The following is a 22,813-nucleotide window of genomic DNA, read 5'->3' on the forward strand; positions in this document are numbered from 1 at the left end:
ATTTTAGTTTTCCATTTTGTCTGAACTAGAAAGCTGTCATTAACAGCTTCAAAGCAAGCTAGGATATGCAGCCATCTTCATATCTGAACGAGATCCACAGCACCTTTTAAAATCGGCATATTTACTATGTATTCTGGAAGAATGCTAACTGAATTACAGAGCTATGCAGGTTTTCTGGTTCTTCTATTAATATGGTAGCCTTAGGGACATTCTTTAACGTAGTTAAGCATTGCTTCAGGTGACAAATATAACCAGCCTTTCCCCCCCTCTTCCTTTGGCTATTAGTAGTATCATCTTCTCCTCAAGTATATTTTCATTCTCTTATATTTAGGAAGGATTCTAGAGAGATAGTAAAGAAAGTCATTTTTTTTCCTATTCACGTTGTAACAAAATCCACAACACACCCAGTATGTATCTCTGGTAATAATAAAATATATTTTTAAAATCCGTCTAACCGGAGATAGGCAAAAATATATTTATGTTTACTTCAAAAGCCCTCTCAAGGTGGTCCACATTCAGTATCATACAAACAAAAAATATAAACTATGTAAGGTTTTAAACCAGGCATAGGCAAACTCGGCCCTCCAGATGTTTTGGGACTACAACTCCCATCATCCCTGACCACTGGTCCTGTTAGCTAGGGATGATGGGAGTTGTAGTCCCAAAACATCTGGAGGGCCGAGTTTGCCTATGCCTGGCTTAAACTAAAACAGTAGCATTAAACTGGAAATAGTTATCTTGAGGGAAAGCTATAACAATGGGTGAAATCCAGTGCCCACCGGTGGAATGGGCATCTACTTGTGAAATGCAACTTGGCCCTCCTCTCCTCTTCCCTGCATTCCTGTGCACCCACAAATCTGTTTTGGAAGGTTGCTATGTCTTCTGGAACAGATTAGGTATGTGTATGTGTGCAGAAAGTGGAGAAGAAAGGCAGGTGCCGTTGTATGAGTGGCAAGATGTTGGAGATCACCCAGTATGTTTAAGGATTAAAAAAAAGGAAGATATTGTTTAATGAGAACAACTTCTCAACGTTAGTTCCCTTCAGAATTAATCACTCATTTAGAAAAAGGGTGGGTAAGGGAGGGAAAGGTTAGTTAAGCCTTCTACAAAATGTATGGATTTGCTCCTCTGAAACCACAGGTTGCCTAAAGTTTATAGCTAAATGTTTTCCTTCAAAATATGCATTGAATTTTATTAATCTTTCAGCCTGATCCTAATTGGGGCCAATAGAGTTTATACCACACATGCATGCTCACTGAGTTGTGACTAGTATACCGAAAGCTGTAAATACCATAACAAACGCTTTCTAAAGCAATATAGATAAAAGTCTTGCTAGACTTGGAGTTAGAACTTCCCAGAACCTTGTGTCTATCATGGATTAAAGTAATATGAAAAAATAAAAGTATGTCACATTTATTCACGTTTGTTCATTGCAGCTTCTACAGTGCTTGACTGCCTTGATAACTGCAAGCTCTCTGAAAGTAACCAAACACTCCTTCGCAAGCTGGGAGTGAAACTTGTTCAGCGACTTGGCCTGACATTTCTTAAGCCAAAGGTGGCAAAGTGGAGGTTTGTTCTTTTCAGACTCATGTTTTTACTTGCCTCTTCCTTTTATTGGACTAAGGTGAACTATAAAACTATCTTTCATTGTTAGGGGCGGATGAGTAATAGATCACCCCATGTTCATTTGGTGATCAGAAGTTACATTTTAAATATACATGGGTATTCCAGAGATAGAAGCGACTGCTTCCCTGTATTACGTTATATTTGTATTTTTGTATTACATTATCAGTTCAGTATTTTGCATATTTTGTTCTGGATTTAAATGACCTTTCCATGAATAAATTCAGGTCCACTAAAATCCAAGGTGATATGGTGTTCCTGCCCCCCACCTTCAAAAGCAAAACAAAATAAAGTTAAGAATTAGATGTGTGCAGTGTAATCCAACCAGTTTACAGACTTTCCAGTCTTATTCACACTTTGCTTACATTTAAAAAGTCACAATCTCATGGAAATTTATATTCTCAGCCAATTATTGCTTTCTTCATTTTGCTTATTGCTTGGGGGGGGGGGCTCCCTCCCCTTTTATATCTCTTTTCATTAATGTGTTACGATTTTTAGCTTTTTCTGTTGTGTTAGCTGGAAACAGACATAGGAAACAGCTTCAAATGAAGTCCAGGCTGTCTATTTCCTTTTGTCAAAACTGACTAGCAACAGTTTTCCAGTGTTTCAGGTGGGAATGTTTACTAGCCCTGCGAGGACATACTGGGGATTGAACTTGAGACTTTGTGCAGGCAAAGCATTTGCTTGGCAGCCCAGCTACAGCCCTACCAGTCCAACAAAGCATGTTGTACCTTGTCCTGGTATCACTATTGATGATACAATCCACTTTTTATCCTTAGTTGAGCTGAACATTTTACCTTTAAGCGTTCGTTACCTTAAGAAAAGTGTTTATTGTTGCAGATTGTGATCTTTTTACTGCAAAACCCAGATCCTAGTTTGGCGTCTTAAATGCATTTTGTGTTGCTGTAATTTGCTGTTGCTTTTAATTTTTCAAAATTTAAACATAAGGTTTTCTTCAAACACTTGAGTTGAAGAGCTTTATTTTCTATGGCTGGATCTAAAGAAGTGCACTGGTTCTCTATGCCTAGAGGTAGTAACATTCAAACGATCACCCATCTGTTGCCACGTGTGAAACCTTTTTGAAACTCCCATTTGAAGGGGCGAATATCAAAAATTCCATGGGGCTCACCCTAGATGTTGAGTATGCCTAAAGTACATATTTTGGAGTCTGAAATATTCTCACAGTCTTAATAAACAAAATGAGTACTCATCTCATGAGGACACAAAAGGGATTTTTTTAATAAAAAAAGTTATGGTTTACATATTGCTTGTACGAATCCCCTGATATTTATGCCATTAGGCATATGAGCAGTCATTGCTTGAATTAATGTGCCGTATTCCTTTGGAAATCAACAGATGAGTGTTTTTGTTATTAAAAGTGTTTTATTATTTTAATAAGTGATGCAACAGTAAGCAAGCAGCAACTGACCCCAGGCAACTTCCCTGAGGAACATTGAAGAAGCCTTCTTAAGTTGTGGCTGCTAGGTGCTATTCCCTACAGAAGAGAAATGCATTTGAAAGTTAAAATCTTACATTTTTGAAGTACACTACATTGATGTTTTTGAAGGCGATACATATAATGTATGAGAAAACTCTTTGACCTTTTTGGAATATAATAACTATTCCAAGTTTCTCTTTCTAGGTATCAACGGGGTTTCCGATCTTTAGCTGCAAATTTGCAGTTTTCTGCAAGTAGTCCTGCTGTACAGGAAGCAATAAATGCAACGGCTGTCAAGGAGGAGGAGGAAGAAGAGGAATATGACATCCCAGGAGAGGTTGAAAATGTTATAGGTGTGTTTGATGAAAATAGGAAGCAGTGTAAGGTCTGATACCATAGCCAGTGTGAACATGGGGTTGTATCCCATTAGTGTAAGGACTTCTGGCTATATAGCAGGCCTTTCTTTTTTCTCCCTGCAAACCCCCCCCCCAATCTAATCTGGGGAAAACCTGCAGAACAGATTTGGGTAAGGTGTGGGGGGCACACGGGGAGAGAAGAGGGAGAGGAAATCACTTTGTGCAGGCTTATCTCTTCAGATGGGATGGCTTCACTAAATACAGCTGTGGTTTCTTTGTTTGCTTCTAAGGATCTCCTTCCTCCTTATGGTTAACATGCAAAGCAAGAATGTAAATAATTTAAGCCAAGGTCTCTTTTAACATTTAAGGGGTAATAGTGCTATAATTCTTGTAGATGCTCTTGACTTTTGCTTTTCTCTCTTGACTTTCTTGACTTTTGCTTTTCTCTCCCTCCCTTTCCTGTCGGTGGTTGCTGATAGCATCGCTTTGTGCTGGGTTGTGCATCCTTTCCTGCCTTCTTACAATGTTTTGAATGCTCTTATCATTCTTAAAAAGATATATTTTCCCCTCACTTTTTTGAGTAAAAAGGTGTCTGCTCACTGTCCATTGTATTCTCTAAAGCAAAGATGAATAAAAGCTTTTATTTCCTTCCAATGCCACCCTCAGGAGGAAGGCACCACAAATACCTTTCACTGAGATGGGTTTGAGGATATCTCTTGATGGGCTAGAACTAGTGAAGTGGTGAATGAAGGCCACTTATTTTCTCCAGGATAAGGAGCCTGATCTAGAAAAGGCCTGTGCCAAAATATAGACCTATAGATAATATCCTAGATGCTTTTAGCTTCCTATTGTGATTTGTATTTCAAAAACATATGTTTTTCCAGAGCAATTGCTGATTGGACTGAAAGACAAGGACACCATTGTCAGATGGTCTGCAGCAAAAGGGTAGGTATCCTCAAATCAAATAGGTGTTACAGTAATTAATATAAATATAACATCCATATAATATCCATATAAATAAATATCCATTAACTAAAGCCACATGGTTGGTTGGTTGGTTATTCGAATTCAGTACCTAGAATGCAGTGCCAGTTCTTACTTCCACCTACCTCCTGTTTTCTAGGCTTCCAAGTCCCCAGATCTTCCCTTTGTACTAATTAATTACTGGACTTTTTGGGAGGTTTGTCCTCAAGCAGCCATATTGGGCCTGATTCTAGAGGCGGTACTGTTTTCTTTAAAGCATTCTTAAATACTTTAAAGGAAAATGAGCTCCAGTTCAGAGTAAGGAAGCATCATCTTTACTTTTTATGTCAGGGCAAATGTCTCTTGAGACCTGTAGCATGCAGTGGCTAGGGAGGCTGGGAGTTGTGGTTTTCAGCGTCTGAAGGGCCACTGATTAGCCCTGGATTTCTGGCCTGGATGTTACACAAAGCAGGTATGGGGGGGTGGACAAAGAAAACAGAAGCAGAAAATCCAAAGACTGAGTGTTGAAGTGAGTTCTGCACTTCAGACTCAGTCTGAAAAGGGAGGCTACAGATCAGTTTAGATTCTACTAGGTGCTTGCAGGTATCGGGCTACACCTAGGATGAGATGAAGAAGCAATGGCTGATCCCCATCTTTGAAAATCAGATGTGTCTCATGCCTTAAGCAAAACACACAGGTTCCTGATAAATCAGACAGCAGATGTAAAGTGACACATAACAGTATTTATATTATTAAAGCCAGATATTAATTTTGGGCGGTGTGCTAGGTAAGAGCAAATTGAAGCCAAATAAGTTTTACCTAGTGGTTGGAGGACGGGTGCCAAAATGCAAAATTCCTCTTTAGGTAGTAGAAAATCATCTTCCTTTGGTTGCACTTTCCTCCTTGAATGGCTAAATAGGGTACATAAAAAAGCAAAAGTAATCATGCTGGTCTACAAGGAAAGAACTCCACAATTGGGCAAAATCTTTATTAGGACCATCCAAAAAGCTGTGTAAACAAGAACCTGTAAGAATAGAGGGGCCACAAGTTCTGTTCCTAGAACTCTGGAAGGTCTAAAAGAATGCACAGGATGATACCAGCTTCATTGTAGCATGTGACCAATAACAATTTGTGCATTGTTGAATCTAAGCCTTCATGATTTACTGCTTTTTGCAGGATCGGGAGACTGACTGGAAGGCTACCAAAAGAGCTGGCTGATGATGTAGTTGGATCTGTCTTAGATTGCTTCAGGTACCACTTTACATTGTGTAGAATGTTTTCCATATAGCATGCAAACTGCAGTGAACTACATCTAGCTCTGGTGTAGTAAGGAGGATATGGATACAACAATTAGAGCAGATGCATATGAGTTAGGGAGTGGAAACTCTCATTGAAAACACTAGCTTTTTTAAAAAAAACATTGGCATGAAGAATGGAAATAAGAATATCCTTTAAATTGGTTTCTGATGTTTAAAAATTGCGTAATAAATAAAATATCATCATATTAAATAAATAAGTTTGATATCCCTAGAATATTAATTTTAGTAGAAAGTCCCATTGAACGGGTTGCGCTGTGGGTTAAACCACGGAGCCTAGGGCTTGCCGATCAGAAGGTCGGCGGTTCAGATCCCCACGATGGGGTGAGCTCCTGTTGCTCAGTCCCTGCTCCTGCCAACCTAGCAGTTCAAAAGCACGAAGTGCAAGTAGTTAAATAGGTACTGCTCTGGCGGAAAGGTAAACGACGTTTCCATGCGTTGTTCTGGTTTCACCAGAAGTGGCTTAGTCATTCTGGCCTCATGACCCGGAAGTTGTACGCTGGCTCCCTAGGCCAGTAAAGCAAGATGCGTGCTGCAACCCCAGAGTCGTCTGCGACTGGACCTAATGGTCAGGTGTCCCTTTGCCTTTACCTTTACCCATTGAACATAATGGGGATTATTTCTCAGTATAAAAGTGCTTAGGCTTGGTTTGCACATTTTTAAAACGGGGGTCAAAAGAAACAGTTTGGGAGAAATTGTTTTGGAGTTAGGGGGAAATTTAATATATTACTGTTACTGTTTGATGCCTGAAATATTTACTTGCTATTGTCATGCTTTTGAAAGCATGCAATTACTGTGTACAGTCAGCTTTCAGACAATAATATATCATCTTATTAAATTCAGAAAAATTAGTTTGAATGCAATCCTTACCTTTTCTAAAATTATAGTTTCCAGGAAACTGATAATGCTTGGCATGGTGGATGTTTGGCTCTGGCGGAATTAGGAAGAAGAGGGTTGTTACTTCCCTCCCGGCTCTCAGATGGTAAGTATCTTGTCATTTAACTAGGTCCTGTCTATATTGCTTAACAAAAACAAAGCAAAATAGATGACTTGTACAATACAAGGTAATAAGCACAATCAAATGCATGAAAGATTTGATAGACTTTGGTCAGCTTCTGGTCTTGAGAATTTCTTACAGACTAGCAAGTATATTTTTCTTCCCTTAGTATCTTTCTCCCCTCCCCCCCTTATATATCTTGCTGACTTTGCTTTTATCTCCTCCTATTTCACAGGATTACAGTCATATCTCGGGTTACAGACGCTTCAGGTTGTGTTTTTTCGGGTTACGGACCCGCCGAAACCCGGAAGTACCAGAACGGGTTACTTCCAGGTTTCAGGGTTGCGCATGCGCAGAAATGCTAAATCGCACTTTGCGCAGAAGCGCTGAATCGCAACCCGCGCATGTGCAGACGCACCAATGCGGGTTGCGAACGCTGCGGGTTGCAAACGTGCATCCTGCATGGATCACGTTCGCAACCCAAGCGTCCACTGTACAAACTTGCTTTACTTTTTGGATCTTGTTTCCTTCTCCCATATTCTAGTATTGCCAGACTCTGTTACCTCCCCCCCCCCATCAGCAATGCCTTTGATACGCTGCAGTATTCTTTGTGAGTGCTTCCTTTGGAATGTATTTGAAAAAGGCAGTTAGTCCACAGTGCTGCACTTGAGCAGTGTATAAGGAGCATGTGGTTCCCTTGCTAACAACAGTTACATTAGATAGCAGTTGGTTTCCAAACCCAATTCAAATGCTGGTTTTGACCTTCATAGCCCTCATTGGCTTTGGACCAGGATACCTGAAGGATGTCTGCTCTAATATGAGCTGCCTGGTTATTTAAATCTGCAAGTGGACTCTGTGTCCTGTGAAGTTAGATAACAGTTTAGTGAGAATGTGCAAGAGTGCCTTTTCAATGACTAAATAAATTTTGAAAATGTGTGTGTGTGTGTGTGTGTGTGTATATATAAAAATGTGCAATAAACTACAAGAAGTGCAATATTTCTATACTTGAACAAATGTAAGCTTTCTTTTTTGTAGTCTTGTTTTGGATTTTGTTTTTGATCACAAGACACATAATAAAACAAAAGCAATGTAAACACTTTTATTTTAATTTGCAAGTATAATACAAAGCATTTTACTGCAAGATTAGAAAAGTTGTCATGGTAAAACTCATGAAATAGAAAATTGCTCTCACCAGGTTTGCAAAACAGCCCCCCCCCCAGCTTAGCATGCCATTATTTCATTGCTTACAAATTAGTATGGATGCAATGTACAGAAATAACTCCTTCACCACAGTGTACTTTCTAATATGAACTAAAATAAATATCCTTTTGGGCTTGTGTTCAGCAGGTGCTTGGTGTCTAAGGATATGTTCTTACAAGCATGAAAGCATTTGTGTGGGAGCATCACTCCACCTCTGTCATTTCAAACTCCTTTGAAAATCCCAGCCTCGTGATTTGTATTAGTTTAATTTAAGGTTTGGTTTAAGTAATCCGTTTGTTAAAGATGTGCAAAGGCTGCATGGCAGCGCAGTCATATGAGTGAGGTACAAATAGTAAAATTATTAATTAATTAATTAATTAATTAATTAATTAATTAATATGACAGTTCAGTTGCAATGCTGTAATGCCAGTAACATCAATTCTAGTTCATAAGCTTACTGTTCTAGCCAAAGGCCATAACAAACTTGTAGCAAAAGTATTACTAAAACAATACAGAACATATATCCATAATATGTCAACATCTGTGTTGTAAGAGAGAGAAAGAAGATACCAGAGACACCAACAAGCTTAAATCTAGCTTGATTTCGGTTTAAACCTCCGAATCAGCACAACATGTAGCTATTTTATCTAACTTTTTTCCTGATTTGTTTTGCAGCCAGTGCATAGAGGGCCACTCTCTGTCTTAGAAAGCTATTATTCTCACTCGAAAGAAGCCAAACCATTTCTGCCGGAATGTTCCCTGTTGCTTGTGTAAACAAAGGTTTCAGAAAGCGATCTCTTTGGTTTCTGAATAAGGGGCAGGCTAACAGATAATGAGTGATGTCTCCCACCTGAGGTTGACCACAGATACGAAGTCTGCATACAGGAAACATGACTTGGAAACACAGCTCAATATAGGCTTCTCTTAAGGAAACTGGTGAGAGTTTGGTGCTCTGTTCTCAGGAGTGGATACGGGGGGTGGGGTGGGAATCTGGTGTTTCTAATTAGTTGCAGGTGCCTTCTAGATTCTGTGCAGGAGCTAATCCTTTAGTTAGCACTTATTCAGGGTCAGCACAGAGCCCAGTTCTGGAAAGTAATAATAGTTTAAACAACTTGACAGGCTGCTTTCCAGTGTTGGTTATCACCCAGTTCCATAACCGAACAGAGCAGGAAAATGCTCCGTTGGTATAGTAGCAATTCCTTTAATAACCTTTTAGCTGAGCGCAATCTGCTCTTGCCTTGATTGTTGGCTACCTGAGTTTGGTATGAAGAACAGCTGCTGATATTTCTGATGCTAGAGTGTATAGCTTCTGAAAAAAATATACCGTATTCTGCACTGTTTCCAAAGCTTTAATGGAGTTTGAATCAGAGCCCCAGATTTCAATGCCATAGAGCATTTGAGTAAAAACTTTGCTAACTAAATATCTTTAGGGCAGTTTCAATCGGTTGCTCTCCCTTGTCGTAACAGAACTTCATCAATGACCCAATATTTTTCTGCCTCCAAGAAGACATTTCCAAGAGAGGGCTTCACTAAAGAGTACACTCTCAATGAGTAAGTTTGTTCTATAGCTGGCAGATCTAAATACCATTTATACCTAGGACTGTATTAGCCAAGAATCATAATCTTGTCTTAGAGTAATTTATAGATAGGCTTTCTTATAGATAGACTTTCTTGTTTGCAGTATGTGCTGAACACCTGCAAGAGAATTTTGAGGCTCAATCAGGAAAGAGAGAAGAGCACTAAATCATCTGCATACATCATGATTGAGATATTTCTGTTTCTAATTACTGAAGAGGGGGAGTTTTTACTGGTTAAATATGGTACCAGATCATTAATATAGTAGCTAAAAAGATTGGGAGGCAGAATACAACCTTGCTTGACTTGCAATGTTTTGAAGGCATAGCACCATTTAAACCTACTCTGACCCTCATTTTTGTGTTGCTTTATAGTCTGCAGTCAATATTGGAAATTTGAAATTTCTCCCAAAGTCTATTTCAATTAATAGAGTTGAATGGAGCAGAAAGATCAATAAAGGCTTCATAAAGATTATTCATAATATTCTTAGTGTATTTTCTTTAGTATGTTTCAGAGTAAAGTGTTGATCAATGGTACAGTGTCCTTTGAACCCCGCTTCTTCTTCACAAATGTTATCTGTCCACGAATAATGTTAACTGTAACATCAGTGAAATCAAACTATTGTAGGTATTGCTGAACTGACAAATGAATTTTAAGATAGTGTATTAGTGCTGTCCAACACTGCTTCACACATTTCTACACACTAGATTAAGAAGGATTTACAGTAGAATTATAAAAAGACATGACAGCACAGTTTAGATTTTGATTCAGGGATGGCATCTTTGCTTTGTGCTGTTTGATTTTGGATAAAACTGACGCAAATCTGTATGTTAGCAAGAATTAATATGAAGACTTCCAGGTCCAGAACTCAGCAACTACTAAGCTTTAAAAGCAAATGGAAATTGTCACAATTAGTTAAATTATAGAATAATCAACAAAAGCGTGTTGAATAACAAAAACTAAACTAAAAACATTATGTGAGTCACAAGCAATGTATGATACTCCAATGTCATGAATAAGATATTCTTAATTTTATAGTTTACACCTTTGGTAATAAAGGTGGGTGTAAAAGTCATTCCACCATAGTGCATTTTAGAAACATATCATTAGCTTCAGTTTACTTTTAAATGTTCACTCAAAAAATCAGGATACAGTCAGAAAATATTCAGGATGCTTTAAAACATAAATACAAAATTAAGAACAGTTTATATTTACATGTTTCAACCTATATTGATCAAATGAGTCTGCCTGATTGGAAAAGTAGGAATTGTTACTGAAAACTTGTCTTTGCTTCCTGGTGGACAGCGTGCTTGTCAACTGCTCTTGTATGTAGTTGGTAGTGGATTAAACGTGAAGTATTACGATACTCTGGTTCTTTTTCTCAGAGTAAATACTCTACTGCAGTCATTTGTTTGTACTCGCTTTGTTCCTTGTTGCAGTTTTGCCACTTGTCTTTGATTGGTCCTTTTTTGTCCTTTTCCTTTTTGACTACTGTGACCGTCCTGAGTATCTGATGGTTCAGGAGCTGAATCTGTATACTGAGAATTGCTGTCCTGATTACTTTTCTGTGCAGTCTCTATTTGGACTTTACTAGGACTATAGGCAGCTAACTGACAAAGAGCAACAGCTGCAGTTTGTTTCTGCTCATCACAATGGTCAATTGTCCTAACTTCCTGAACTTCTTTCCTCTGCATCACGGTAGGGACCTTATCACAAGAACCTTTCTCCATATGATCCTTAGGGCTGCAGTCCTCAGCTTCCAAATGTCCATTTTCAGTTTTTTGAGGTCCACTGTCTTCAGCTTCATATGATGACCTCTGGAGGGGTTGTTTTATGTTGCAGTTGTCTTTTACGGAGAGATTCAGAGGCATTTCCTGAAGTTCCATAAAGTTTTGGTTTTCCACATGGAGAGCGTTTTTGTACATATGTTCATTAACAACATTTGCATCTGGCTTCTTGGAAAGATTAAGTGGTACTATCCCTGTGTCGTCATCAGAATTGGACAGAGGGTCATCGTTCTCATTACTTTCATGCTGTATATTTTCATTTTCATTAGTGACATCACTACTGGGGAAGAAAAGAAAAGAAAAATCATTGAAAAATTCCATTATGTAATTAAAATCCGATGTAGGACTAGTATGATATTTTGATTTACATACTGTGGCAGTAAAAGCAATGCAATGAATTGATTTAAAAGGTAACAGAATAAATTGTGCTATGGAGTAAATTTGTTACAGTGAGTAATGTTTGGTTTGCATGTAAGAAACCTAGTTTTAAATCTCTATAGAGATGAGCAATTTTTATATTTTTACTGCGATAAATTAAAATAATTTGTTGCAGCCAACCTATTCTCCTGGAACATATTGAGAAGGAAATATCAACAATGTTTGAGGTCTATGAGAGCAGGACACAATAAATTGTATGCTCTACAGGTATTTTATATTGCAGTACAAACAGCTGTTTAAGAGTGACATTAACCCATTTGACCATCCTTCTGTAATGAAAATGGTCCCAGGCTGATCAATCACAGGACTTATAAGATCAAGTTTGTTACACTTCTCTGCCTCGGAGACCTAGTCTGGATATAAATTCAAAAGTAAAATAAAATAATAAATCTTAGTGTTTATTGGAAAGCTGGCAGGTCGCTGCAGTGGTCCAGTCTGCACATCATTGTAAACCATAGTTAATGATTGACTGTGTATATGTCAATCTCATCCACTTTGCTTCTCTCTGTTAGTGCACAGGAGAAACAGACAATGACTCCTGGCTTAGTGTTACATTTGGACCAGGGATTTTGGTTTGTTCTGTCCAAAGAGACTATGATCTGTAGCCAAGGTTTGTTCTTGGGCTTTCTGGTTATGATTTATTGAAGTGAAACAAACCATAACCCATGGTTTGAGTATAATACGATGGTGCGAATCATGATTTGATCCTCGTGTGTGCAAACAGAGAAGAGTAAAGTGGGCAAAATTGGCAGTTCACTATGTTGTACCATATCAGGAGACCATTACCTTCTATCCTTCTTTAAAGATTGGGAAAACAATGAGAGAGAGAGCTCACCTTATCCTTCAGTCTTGTTGCATGGGAAAGCAAATATGCTTATTTCATATTAAATGGCCTTCCCACTGAGATCATCAGCAGAGGTCTTCCTCTATATCCCACCACTGTCATGAATGCAGGTGTTAGGGACATAAGTAGGCCTTTGCTGTTGTAGCTCTTGAACTCAATTCCCTCAGGAGATTAGCTCAGTCCTCTTCAACAATAAGAAGAGTTACATTTGCCATGCCTATGGCTTTATTTTTTTCTGCCTGGTATGTTGCTTTGACATGGGTTACGTTGTGCTACTGTCTTGGTTTCTTCCTGGTTGGTATTTTATCATTTTAATAGGTCTCCATTTTTATTACAGAATTTTAATCTTTTTTAAAAAAATCATATTCAATAGGTGAATGTCTGCCTCTACCTGAAAAACAATAATCTAAGGCTATACTATGCATTCTTTACTCAGGAACAAGCCCCGTTTAGTTCAGTGGAACTTTGTTCTGAGTAAAAGTGCATAACATTAGGTTGTGAATAGCAACATTCAGATTCAAATAGGAAAAACAGCAGAGATGTTAAACGCAACAATGATCAGTATAAAAATTAATAGAGCAAATATCATTTTACTATAATTCTGAATAACCACTATAATTACACCATCTCCAAGCATATTTCATCCACCCTTTGTCCACTTCCATATTTTTTAAAAAAACCCAGCTGTAGGGAACCTATGCCCGCCCCAGATGTTGCTGAACCCATCACCTCTGGCTGTTGGCCATATTTGCTGGGACTGAATGGAATTGTAGTTCAGCAACATCTGGAGGGCCAAATGTTTCTCACAACCTACTCTAAACTGATAAGGCAATCCTAACAAAGTTTACTCAGAAGTAAGCCTTACTGAATTCAGTTATATTTACTTGCAGGTAGTGGGGCTAAACATAAGTCTCATTCAATTTGATAGGACTTACTTCTGAGTAGACATGGCTAGGCTTGTACTGCTTGCCACTTGCATATGTCCTACCTGCCTTGGGTTTACAAGTTTGACATGTAATAAAAACTGTCCTGGGAGTCCTTGTGTGATGTAACCTAAGGGCATGTTTGCTCTCTCTCTCTTTAGTGTTTTGAAGAAACCCCACACAGATTAGAAATATCTTTATATATATATATATAACTTTATATATGTACCTCCTGGGTGTGTTTCCTCTATCCTCCTTTGTAAGAGGCTGAGTGGATTCATCCGTACTTTTCCTCACAGGTCTGAACGCCGTGCCGTTTTCTTCAGTTTGATTGTACTTGTTTATAGATGAATATCTGCTAGAAAGGTCAAATAGGCCTTCACAACCTTGACTCGTCTGAGTGAAGTTTGTTGGGCTGGGTCTGCCTGGGGACCCTGTTGCTGCACTTCCAGCACGGGGGCTCATTTTTGCACTCTCTCTCTCATTTTGCTCCTCTTTGGAATGACTTTTGGCATGTAGCATAGGGCTTTCTTTTTCCAAATCATCTGTTTTTTTGTGAGAATTCAGTGACTGTAACCTGGCAGGGCTTGAAGAAGCTGGATATAGCAAGGTTGTTTCTTCCATTAAATGAGAACTAGAGTCTCTGTTAAGACCTGTAATGTGTGGTAGCCTGTAAAATGCTGATTCTGTTGGTCTACAAAGTCCGTATGGTACTGGGGGATTAGGATGATACTGCTGGAATAAACGGTAGTGTTCATAAGCTGCTGGATTTATTGGTTTAGGAAGTGGTCCAGGGTGAGGAAGAAAATGTCTCTGATCTTGAGAGCTGTAGACAGAGAGCACTGAACTTTCACACTCATGGGAGTTTCCAGGAAGAAAGTAAGGTGCATAAATGGCCAATCCATGCTCATACAATGAAGGTGAATACTCGGGAATTATGGGCTGCATATAAGGTGGAATGGAAGGGAAACCTTTTGTAGGTGGAATTTTATGAGTAAATTCTGGTGCAATAAGTGTGGACGCTGTTTTCCATGGGTTGTTTGGAGCATGAAATGCTGACTTTGTGTGGATTGAAGGGCCTTTGTTTGAATCAGAAAGAGACACCAACTGAGATAGCTCAATGCTGTCTTTACTGTGACGATGCTCTCCTACTGGGACAAAGGCAGAAGGTCTTACAATGCCTTCAAGACCAGGCTGTGTGTTAGCTGTATTTTCTTCTTCACGACCAACAAGAGTTAATTCCTTCTGAATTGATGGTGTTTGTCCATTTACTAATTTACCTGTTGCTTGGTTTTGAACCTCCATGTTTTCCTTGGCATCATCTTTGGGGAAAGCACATTGAGGTTTAGATTCAAGATTTGAGAGGGGTTTAGAGGAGGCTGGTTTCGCTCCAGGTTCCGCCTGATTGATCTGCTTAGGCTCCAAGGAATTTGACTTTGGACACTTGATAACCCGATCCTGCTCAGACACTAAAGTAATGGAGTTTTTGCAGAGCCCATACTTCATGTGGTTGAAAAGATGTGATTTCTCATTGCAGGTGAAAGGGCATTGAAAACACTTGTACTTGAATGGTTTTCCTGGAGGCCTTGGGATATAATGAGGTTTTTTTGGCTTACGTTCTTTGAGAAGGCTCATCTTTCTGTTTCAATGATTAGACTTTTTTGTTTTCCTTGCCCTAATTTATAAAATGTGGTTGATATCTTAAGTTTTCCAGATTTACTCCTAACTTTGAGGAGACTCTCAAAAATAATTATTTGAAGCCATTTCTTCTGGAGACATGAGAACAAAACAGCACGCAACAGGAAACTGGAAAACAGAAATTGTAATATTAGAATTTGAGAACTGAAACAAATACATATGTCAAATGCTATATTCAAATGCACATTGTGAAAAACCTTCTGGTTCAAACAAAAAAGTCAATTTCCAACTTGGAAGCCTATGAGCAGGGCATGATGCTGAGAACTATTTTCTGTTTCATGTCTCTGGCATCTGATATTTTTAGGTTTACTGTCTTGTGAACATGAAGGTCTCATGAGCTGTCATCTAAGAGTCATTATTTGACCTGTCCTCTACAAATTTGTAAACCCACCTAAGTTAGAAGCCATTACTTCACCCTGTGGCAGTGAATTCCATAAACCAGCTATGCACTGTGTGAAATAAATTATATTTCAAAGAATTAGACTACCAATGTTGTAATTTCAATTCCTTATCCTAACATTTAGAATTCATTTTCCCCCTCTATTACTGCTTATTGAGTTAACAATTTTCAGTGAGTTGTCCACCTAAATACCAGGTGTTTTTTTTTTGGGGGGGGGTTAGTCATAACCAATTAAGACCACATCGGTTTATGGGTGAATCTAGGACTCTTGCCCTAGTGTGCATTACTTTGCACTCACATTGAATTTCATTTGCCATTTTGTTGCCCATTCACCCACGATGGAGAGTTATTCACCATCTGCTTTAGATTTCACCATCCTGAATAACATGGCACCCTCAGCAAACTTGACAGTCTCATTGCTCACCTAAATTCATGAATTACAAGCATGAGAAAAGTGAAGCTAATGTAGAAGACTCTTAGATGCCTTTGCAAACATGATTATCCTCAGGGAAAGCACACATGTCTGTAGGTAGAGCTCTAATTAACTAGCCTGAAGTTCAGGGGTGCCTACTACCTGAAATTCCTGTTGGATTAATTAGAGAGAACGCATTCAAACAGCAGTGGTGGAACATCCACTTAGGATGTGACAGGGAAAGATGAAAGCAAAGTGAGAGAGAGAACTGTAGGTGGAGGAGACGAGGAGGGAGGGCGGTGCTTGGTAACAGTAGAAGCTTGAGTGCAATCCAGTCCAGCCTGTTGGGGAAAGAGGAAGAGATTCCTTGATGGGGAGAAGTAGGGTGGAGTAGGATTGACTCCATCCTGGAGAGCTGACCTAGCTCTGCTATAGAGCAAACAAGCTTTTAAGCAGCCTAAACAAATATTTAAGTACTAACTAGTGTGAGTAACTTTCAGCACACTACAACAAGCCAAATTCTGAATGCTTAGAAGAGCGCACTCTCCCAAATCTCTTCTTCTAAAGTTTGAGTGTGTTGCTGTTGAAATGACCTTGCATTCTTTGCTGCACAGCTACTTATAAGTATGTGTGTGTGTGGCTCCCTTATGGCCAGGTATAAATCTGAGTCAAGCATCCACTGATTTATAGGGGCACGATCAACTTGCTTTCCCTTAGAAACCGAAACAAGTGGATACTTTTAATACAGGCTGGTGATTTTCTCGGCAGATAAGTCAGACGGGCTTGTATTGACTTGTTCCATTATGTTCGCTGATTCTGAAGGCGTGAGAATCTCTCAGAGTCATGTTCTCATGATTTTATAGGATGTGTTATGGCAAAGATCTAAAAAGTGATGATTTCATCATGAACTGTAAGCACCATTATCAAAATGATGACTGTTGCAAAACCACATACAGTATCTTGAGTTACTCGAAACTACACTAATACCACTTGTTAGTTTAATAGGGAAGTCTGATGGCTTTTTATTTTTATTTATTTTTTTAAAAAACAAACCTTGCTTCCATTGCTGTTTGAATTAGAAATTAAATTAAAGCATTAAATGAATTAATGGGAAAATATTCAAATGAGGGGACTGTAAGTAATGATAAAAACAAGAGACCAATAGCATGTCAAAATAAACAAATTTATTACAGTTTGAGCTTTCGTCTTTCATCTCATTAGATTTACATAGAAGGCAGCTTCATATATCTGATAAAAAGCTCATGCCATGAAGGTGTGACATGACTCTTCAGTAGGTAATTATATAAGCAGTTGAGTTTTCGTTTAAAATAATAAGAGATATATAGCATTTTAGATTATTTATTATCTTTGTATTTTTATTATATTATTCAACTAATAGTGCATAGATTTATCATTGGTTTAGATTATTTAAAAAAGCACACCATTTAGTCTTTGTAAAGCACTAAGGGACAAATTTTAGTGATTTCTGACGGAGTCTGGGATCCAAAGGACTACTTAAAGGATGCTCAAGAGGGATTTTTATCTGTTTATCAGCAGGTCCAACAAACTTAAATTCCATCTGTTTCAGAAACAGCCATTTAGTGTGTGAGTGGCTGCTGGTAGAAAAACATTGGACCCCACCCATAGAAATACAAACAAAATAGAATCACAGTTTGGGAAAATTCTAAATTCAAATAAGTGTGTCATAGAGTTATTTTGTTTCTATACATGCACAGTTTTATTTAGATAGTATTGTTAGAAAATCAACACATTACTTATTATGAAATGAGATTCAGCAACAACAAACAAACCAGTTTTTGGAGAGTGCAGGTTGAATTTTGAGTAATGGCGTAGAACCAAAGACGGAAGAATTGTAACAGACTTTGTGAGTTCAGTTTGTACCAGTTATACCTTTGTGCTAGCTTGTAAGTCCCAGAGCAAATAATGCTTTAAGTTACTGTTGTCACAACAAACTATTCCCCAGGATTACCAAATTAATGGACTTTGACTGTTTGAATTATACAAATATGTTATATAAGCACAATATTGATATTGCTAGATAAATATATTTATTCATTTTCCTAGTGTGCAGAATGCTATATTATTTTATGGAGGTAGATTCACATTTTAATAAATTAACATTTGCACTGTATGATCTCTCCGTGAGAAGCAGAAAGCAGTATGGAACTATATATGTTTGCTAAAGTGCATTAAAAGCAATCCTGGATTTTTATTTTTATTTGCAGGAAAAGTTGTTTTTAGAGGAAAAGTATGCTCCCTTATATCTGAGTTTCCCAGACTAGATTGAGGTATATCATTCCACTCAGAAAATTCAGTAACCAAACTTATTTCTGGAAGTATCGGCTTCATTGGTTGTTCCAAGTGGTAATGGGAAACACTGGATACAAAGTACCGTATTTTTCGCTCTATAAGACGCGCCAGACCACAAGACTGTTTTTGGAGGAGGAAAACAAGAAAAAAAATATTCTGAATCTCAGAAGCCAGAACAGCAAGAAGGATCGCTGTGCAGTGAAAGCAGCAATCCCTCTTGCTGTTCTGGCTTCTGGGATAGCTGCGCAGCCTGCATTCGCTCCATAAGACGCACACACATTTCCCCTTACTTTTTAGGAGGGAAAAAGTGAGTCTTATAGAGCAAAAAATACGGTAACTTTGTTTACTTAGATGGTTAGGATTTATTTACATTATGTTTAGAATTGCAGCAATAAGCATTCCTATTACTGTACACATTTAATTGGACATAGGGAAGTTTATTAGAATTTTGTGGGGAGGTTTTTGAAGCAAACTGCAGTTGTTTTTGCAAGGCAAATCACTGTGCACTGCAAAATGCCACTTGGTGGCTTTTGGACAGGTGTAAAAAGATATTTCCTGCGCTCTACTCATACCCTCCTGGTTGCAGTTTCTTTTATATTGTGCTAAGCTAGGCTGTCCTTTACTATTATCACTGAACCCAGCAATTGCAGCAAAGATCAATACCACCAGAAAAACGTACGCAGTTTCATTTGTCTGTAAATTCTTTTTTGTTTCTTTAAAGATGCAAAACCGGCAACATATGGCTATTACAGGTCACATAAAATGAGGAATATTTTTCAGTGAATAAATGTAATTGTTGCTTTATCCTTCTGTGTAGTAGCTTACTTTTTAAAAAATACAAAGGGACAGCTCCGATTTTTTTTTATTGCAGACAATGGTGTAATTATCTTGCTTAATAGTTCAATGCTATGAATGGCTGCGCAACCATTTTTGAAGAACATTAATACACACACGCTTGGCTGCTGTTGCAGCATTCTTTTTGGTGATATTGATCTGGCTGACGAGTCCTCACTGGGGTGGAGCATTTTGAAGGGCATGCTGTGATTAAAATATTGTGATGTGGCATTATTGCATAACTCAAGATCACGCCATTGTCACCTATCCAGCCTTTTGCAAGAACAAGACTTCTGAGTTTTATTTCACTTTAGATTTTACAGTGGTTGACTGCTCTTCCCTTCTGGGCTTTTAATCTTTAAAACTAAAATAACTACTCTTACAAAAAATATCAATTTGTGCATGATAGAAGACAACAAAAGGAGAGACATGCTATAGAGGTCAAGATGGACTGTGAGGAAAAGTCATTAAGATTCAGATATATCTGTGTAGCTAACATCTGGTCCCAATATTAAAAATATTTTTTTAAAAAATAGCTTAAAACCATTTTGAGCTAATAAGAATAAGCCCTTAATCATTTTTTGAATGTCTAATAGACAAGTGTAAATTCATTCTCAAACTGTGTCTCCCCCCTCTTTGGTCCACCTCTGTATATAAAATAAGTATTTCCATTAACTGAAGACTGAACTAGGACAAATGTAGCAGTTGAATTCTATCTGAGTAAAAGTTAGAAACCTTGGAAATAGTCCCCCTCCCTTTTTATTTATTAGAAGTAAATACTCCAGTAGAACACAACATAATAAGCTGAACATAATAAGTTAAGCAAGGAACCTAAAATACGTACTTTTAACTTGAAAATAAAGCATTGTACACTAATAATATATCACTTTATTTCTGTAAAAAAAAGAAAAAGAAAATAAAGCATGGTTTCTTAATCAAGCTTTCAACCTCAAGACTGCCATAGTAGTACAAAAAACAAGATTCTTTTCAGGTAGAGAGTAAAATAGTATTTTTTTGCTTTTAAATTTAAACTTTCTGAAGAAATGCACCTGCTCATAGAGGAGTTGCCTTTCTTGAGAGGACAGTAAAACACAAGCACAGGCTAACAACTTAGCTAAACATTCCTTCAGTTAGTTGATGGCTTTTCCTTTTAAATCTCTTGTTTTTTTGGTTGCTGGTTTTAAAGTCCACTCACCTGTGAGTTTGGGAACCGAAGTCCAAGATGTTCCGAGTTGTTAAACTGTTGCTGTCAGTGTTGAGAGAGAAGTACCTGTTTGCTGCTTGATTAAGTGAAACTGAAGGAGGCTGTTTCAATGGGAGGGACTTAAAAGTGTAGGAGTCGAGCCCTGCGGGTGTAGAGATGCACCTGATATTACTTCAGCCTGAAGCTACAGTTCATGTGTTTCCATCTACTCTTTCATTTGATGTTACCTCAGCATCTCAGCTATCGAGCAGCAGCACTCTTGTCATGTTTGTGCCCTCTAACAAGCAAGTTTTTGTTTCTCCCACTGAGTTAATAATCTCCTGTCAAGGGGAACGGAACACGGTACAGACACGTTTCTCAGTTTAAGATCTTTTAAACCATTTCTGAGTGAGAAGCAGATCGTCACGAAGGCTTTAAAAGGTTATAAAACAGTAGTAGAAATTGTAGGCTGCTGCACGGGACGTTTCTTGGTTTGGTTTTGTGTGTGTGTGGTGGATTTGTGAGAATACTTGAATGCTGCAAGATTCCTCCTCCTCCCCCCCCCCCCCCGCAGTTGTCCTCATGATAACTTCTGCCTGGGAACGGCGAGACAGAACTAACTCAAAGCCTACTTGCTGTAGAAACCTGCCAAAGCTTGCCAGGAATCGGCAGCCAATTGCATTGTAATGGAAAGGAGTCACCTCTGTAGGAAACTGAATATTTGCTTAGTTTCTCTGTTCAGTAGTTCAACTTCCCAGCCACTGAACACACTGCATGGTGATTGTACTATTATTGTTTGATAACTCTCCACCACATGTGAGAGAAGGGGGGTGTCAATACACCATTGTAAATAATAATAATAATAATAATAATAATAATAATAATAATAATAATTGGCTGCAGATTGGGCTTCCTTACTCTGCCCCATTCAGTCATGCTGTTTCTCCCTGTCATTGACTCTTCTCTTCCCCCGTTTGTGGGCTCTGGGCTATCCTAGTTGCCTTTTTAACACTGGGATAGAGCCACAAGCAACACTGTTGTACAGGGCAGCATTATGGAGGCTACCTGAAAGACTCTCTTAACCTTCTAAGATCCAGTACCATTGTAAGTAAAATGAGAGAGCCCTGTCGTACAGTCAGTGTAGAATTGTAGAATTGGTAATGTGTTTGTAGAATTGGTAATGTGCTTGTAGAATTGGTAGTGTGCTTGTAGAATTGGTAGTGTGCTTTGTGGCTTGTATACAGTTATAACATGGTTAGCTGACTAAGTAAGTACTAAATTACAAAGCTATAGCTGTGAATGAGTAAGTCTAAGGGTTTTTATTTTATTTTATATGGTTTTTAGATCAGTCTATACCCAAAGTGAAGGCACAATCTATTTTGCTAACCATGCACAATGTATAATCTGAAAATTGTTTGTTTCAAATTGCATAATTTGAAAGTGTTTGTTAATTATATATAAAACCCTGTGTTGTTTAGTATTATTTTTTTTTTGGCAAAATCTCCCTCTCCATACACATGAAAGGTGCTGCCTACAGCAGTGTTTGTAAGGGGTGTGAGAGAGAGACAGAGAGAGAGAGTGAGTGCATTTTGGTTACTGAAACAAATGAGCCAATGCTACCTGGCCTCTGTTTAGTGCATAGGCGATTAGCTGTGACAGGATGGAGATGTGCACTTGGAAGCCCATCAAATTTCCCATCCTGTTGAAAGTAATGAAATGTGGGTGGACAACACTTGAAGCAGGATGCAGTTGCCATCCATCTGTAGGATGTGCATCTATATTCTGTCTCAACTAGTTACGTGCAGGGCGGTCAAGAGGCAAGTAGAGAGGGTACTGATTCACAGCCAACAGAAGCACAGACTTTCATTAAGTTTTTGTGTAAATTTTCTTGCGGCACTAGTTATGGGACTGGAAACGGAAGCGTCAACTTAATTCCTTGTGGTCTATCACAGTGGACACTAAGGCAAAATGTGCCCTCTACTTTAAAAACAACTCAAGATGAATTGTACATTATGAGTACATTTATGAATTTTGCATTCTGTGCAGCATTCAGATATGCCAGTTCCAGCTCACTGGCTTCTCTTATTTTGACAGATGTTTTGCACATGCTTTTTAAAATTTAGCATTGGAGCCATAAGTAGTATGTGTATGGGTTTTTAAAGGATGAGTGAAATTCTTATGAAGCTGAAGTTAATGTCCAATATACAATTTTGTATTTGTCCATCCCACACTAGAACTGTCAAGAAGAGGGGAAGCTGCGTTTGTTCCATATGAGATCTCCCTCGGTTCCTTAATTTCTCTCCTTTACAAGTAAAAAGGTGCATCATCACAGGTCTCTGAGAAGGTTGCCACTGAAAGCTAAAATTAAGTTTCTTTGTCACAATGGAAGAACCAATCATACACAGGAATTACAGGGTGTTAAGGATCAGAAGGATAATGCACATGGCCAAAACATCAACCGGAGGTCAGACACCAGATCAAATGTTCAGGGTTCA

At 38.4% G+C, this 22,813-nt stretch overlaps 2 protein-coding genes across 8 annotated transcripts in view; one reads left to right on the forward strand and one right to left on the reverse strand.

Annotated features, from left to right (window-relative positions):
• TBCD (tubulin folding cofactor D) overlaps positions 1 to 22,813 on the forward strand; it is a 156,424-nt gene that overhangs the window by 57,412 nt on the left and 76,199 nt on the right. For all 6 annotated transcript variants that reach the window (XM_053376121.1, XM_053376116.1, XM_053376120.1 and 3 more), the window contains exons 10-14: positions 1,437 to 1,569; positions 3,266 to 3,414; positions 4,302 to 4,362; positions 5,557 to 5,631; positions 6,584 to 6,678. In XM_053376121.1, coding sequence (XP_053232096.1) covers positions 1,437 to 1,569; positions 3,266 to 3,414; positions 4,302 to 4,362; positions 5,557 to 5,631; positions 6,584 to 6,678 — 513 coding nt within the window. The remainder of the gene's footprint in view (positions 1 to 1,436; positions 1,570 to 3,265; positions 3,415 to 4,301; positions 4,363 to 5,556; positions 5,632 to 6,583; positions 6,679 to 22,813) is intronic.
• ZNF750 (zinc finger protein 750) lies at positions 10,628 to 20,607 on the reverse strand. 2 transcript variants are annotated; one of them, XM_053376123.1, is made up of 3 exons: positions 20,331 to 20,607; positions 13,690 to 15,266; positions 10,628 to 11,532 (listed from the first exon to the last, which is right to left on the reverse strand). In XM_053376123.1, the coding sequence occupies exons 2-3, from the start codon at positions 15,093 to 15,095 to the stop codon at positions 10,827 to 10,829; spliced, it is 2,112 nt and encodes a 703-aa protein (XP_053232098.1). In that variant the 5' UTR covers positions 15,096 to 15,266; positions 20,331 to 20,607; the 3' UTR covers positions 10,628 to 10,826. The 2 variants fall into 2 exon arrangements, with proteins under 2 accessions (XP_053232098.1, XP_053232097.1); XM_053376122.1 differs by having other exon boundaries at positions 10,628 to 11,535; positions 20,331 to 20,605.

This window comes from Podarcis raffonei, chromosome 2 (assembly GCF_027172205.1).
Source record: "Podarcis raffonei isolate rPodRaf1 chromosome 2, rPodRaf1.pri, whole genome shotgun sequence".
In the NCBI taxonomy this organism is placed as follows: Eukaryota; Metazoa; Chordata; class Lepidosauria; order Squamata; family Lacertidae; genus Podarcis; species Podarcis raffonei.

Bases quoted from the DNA above. Each gene is read 5' to 3' on its own strand.
- ZNF750 (XM_053376122.1), bottom strand. From the start codon at position 15,095: ATGAGCCTTCTCAAAGAACGTAAGCCAAAAAAACCTCATTATATCCCA. The intron at 11,536-13,689 runs GTACATATATAA...TTTCTTCCCCAG, and splicing joins AGAGGAAACACACCCAGGAG to TAGTGATGTCACTAATGAAA.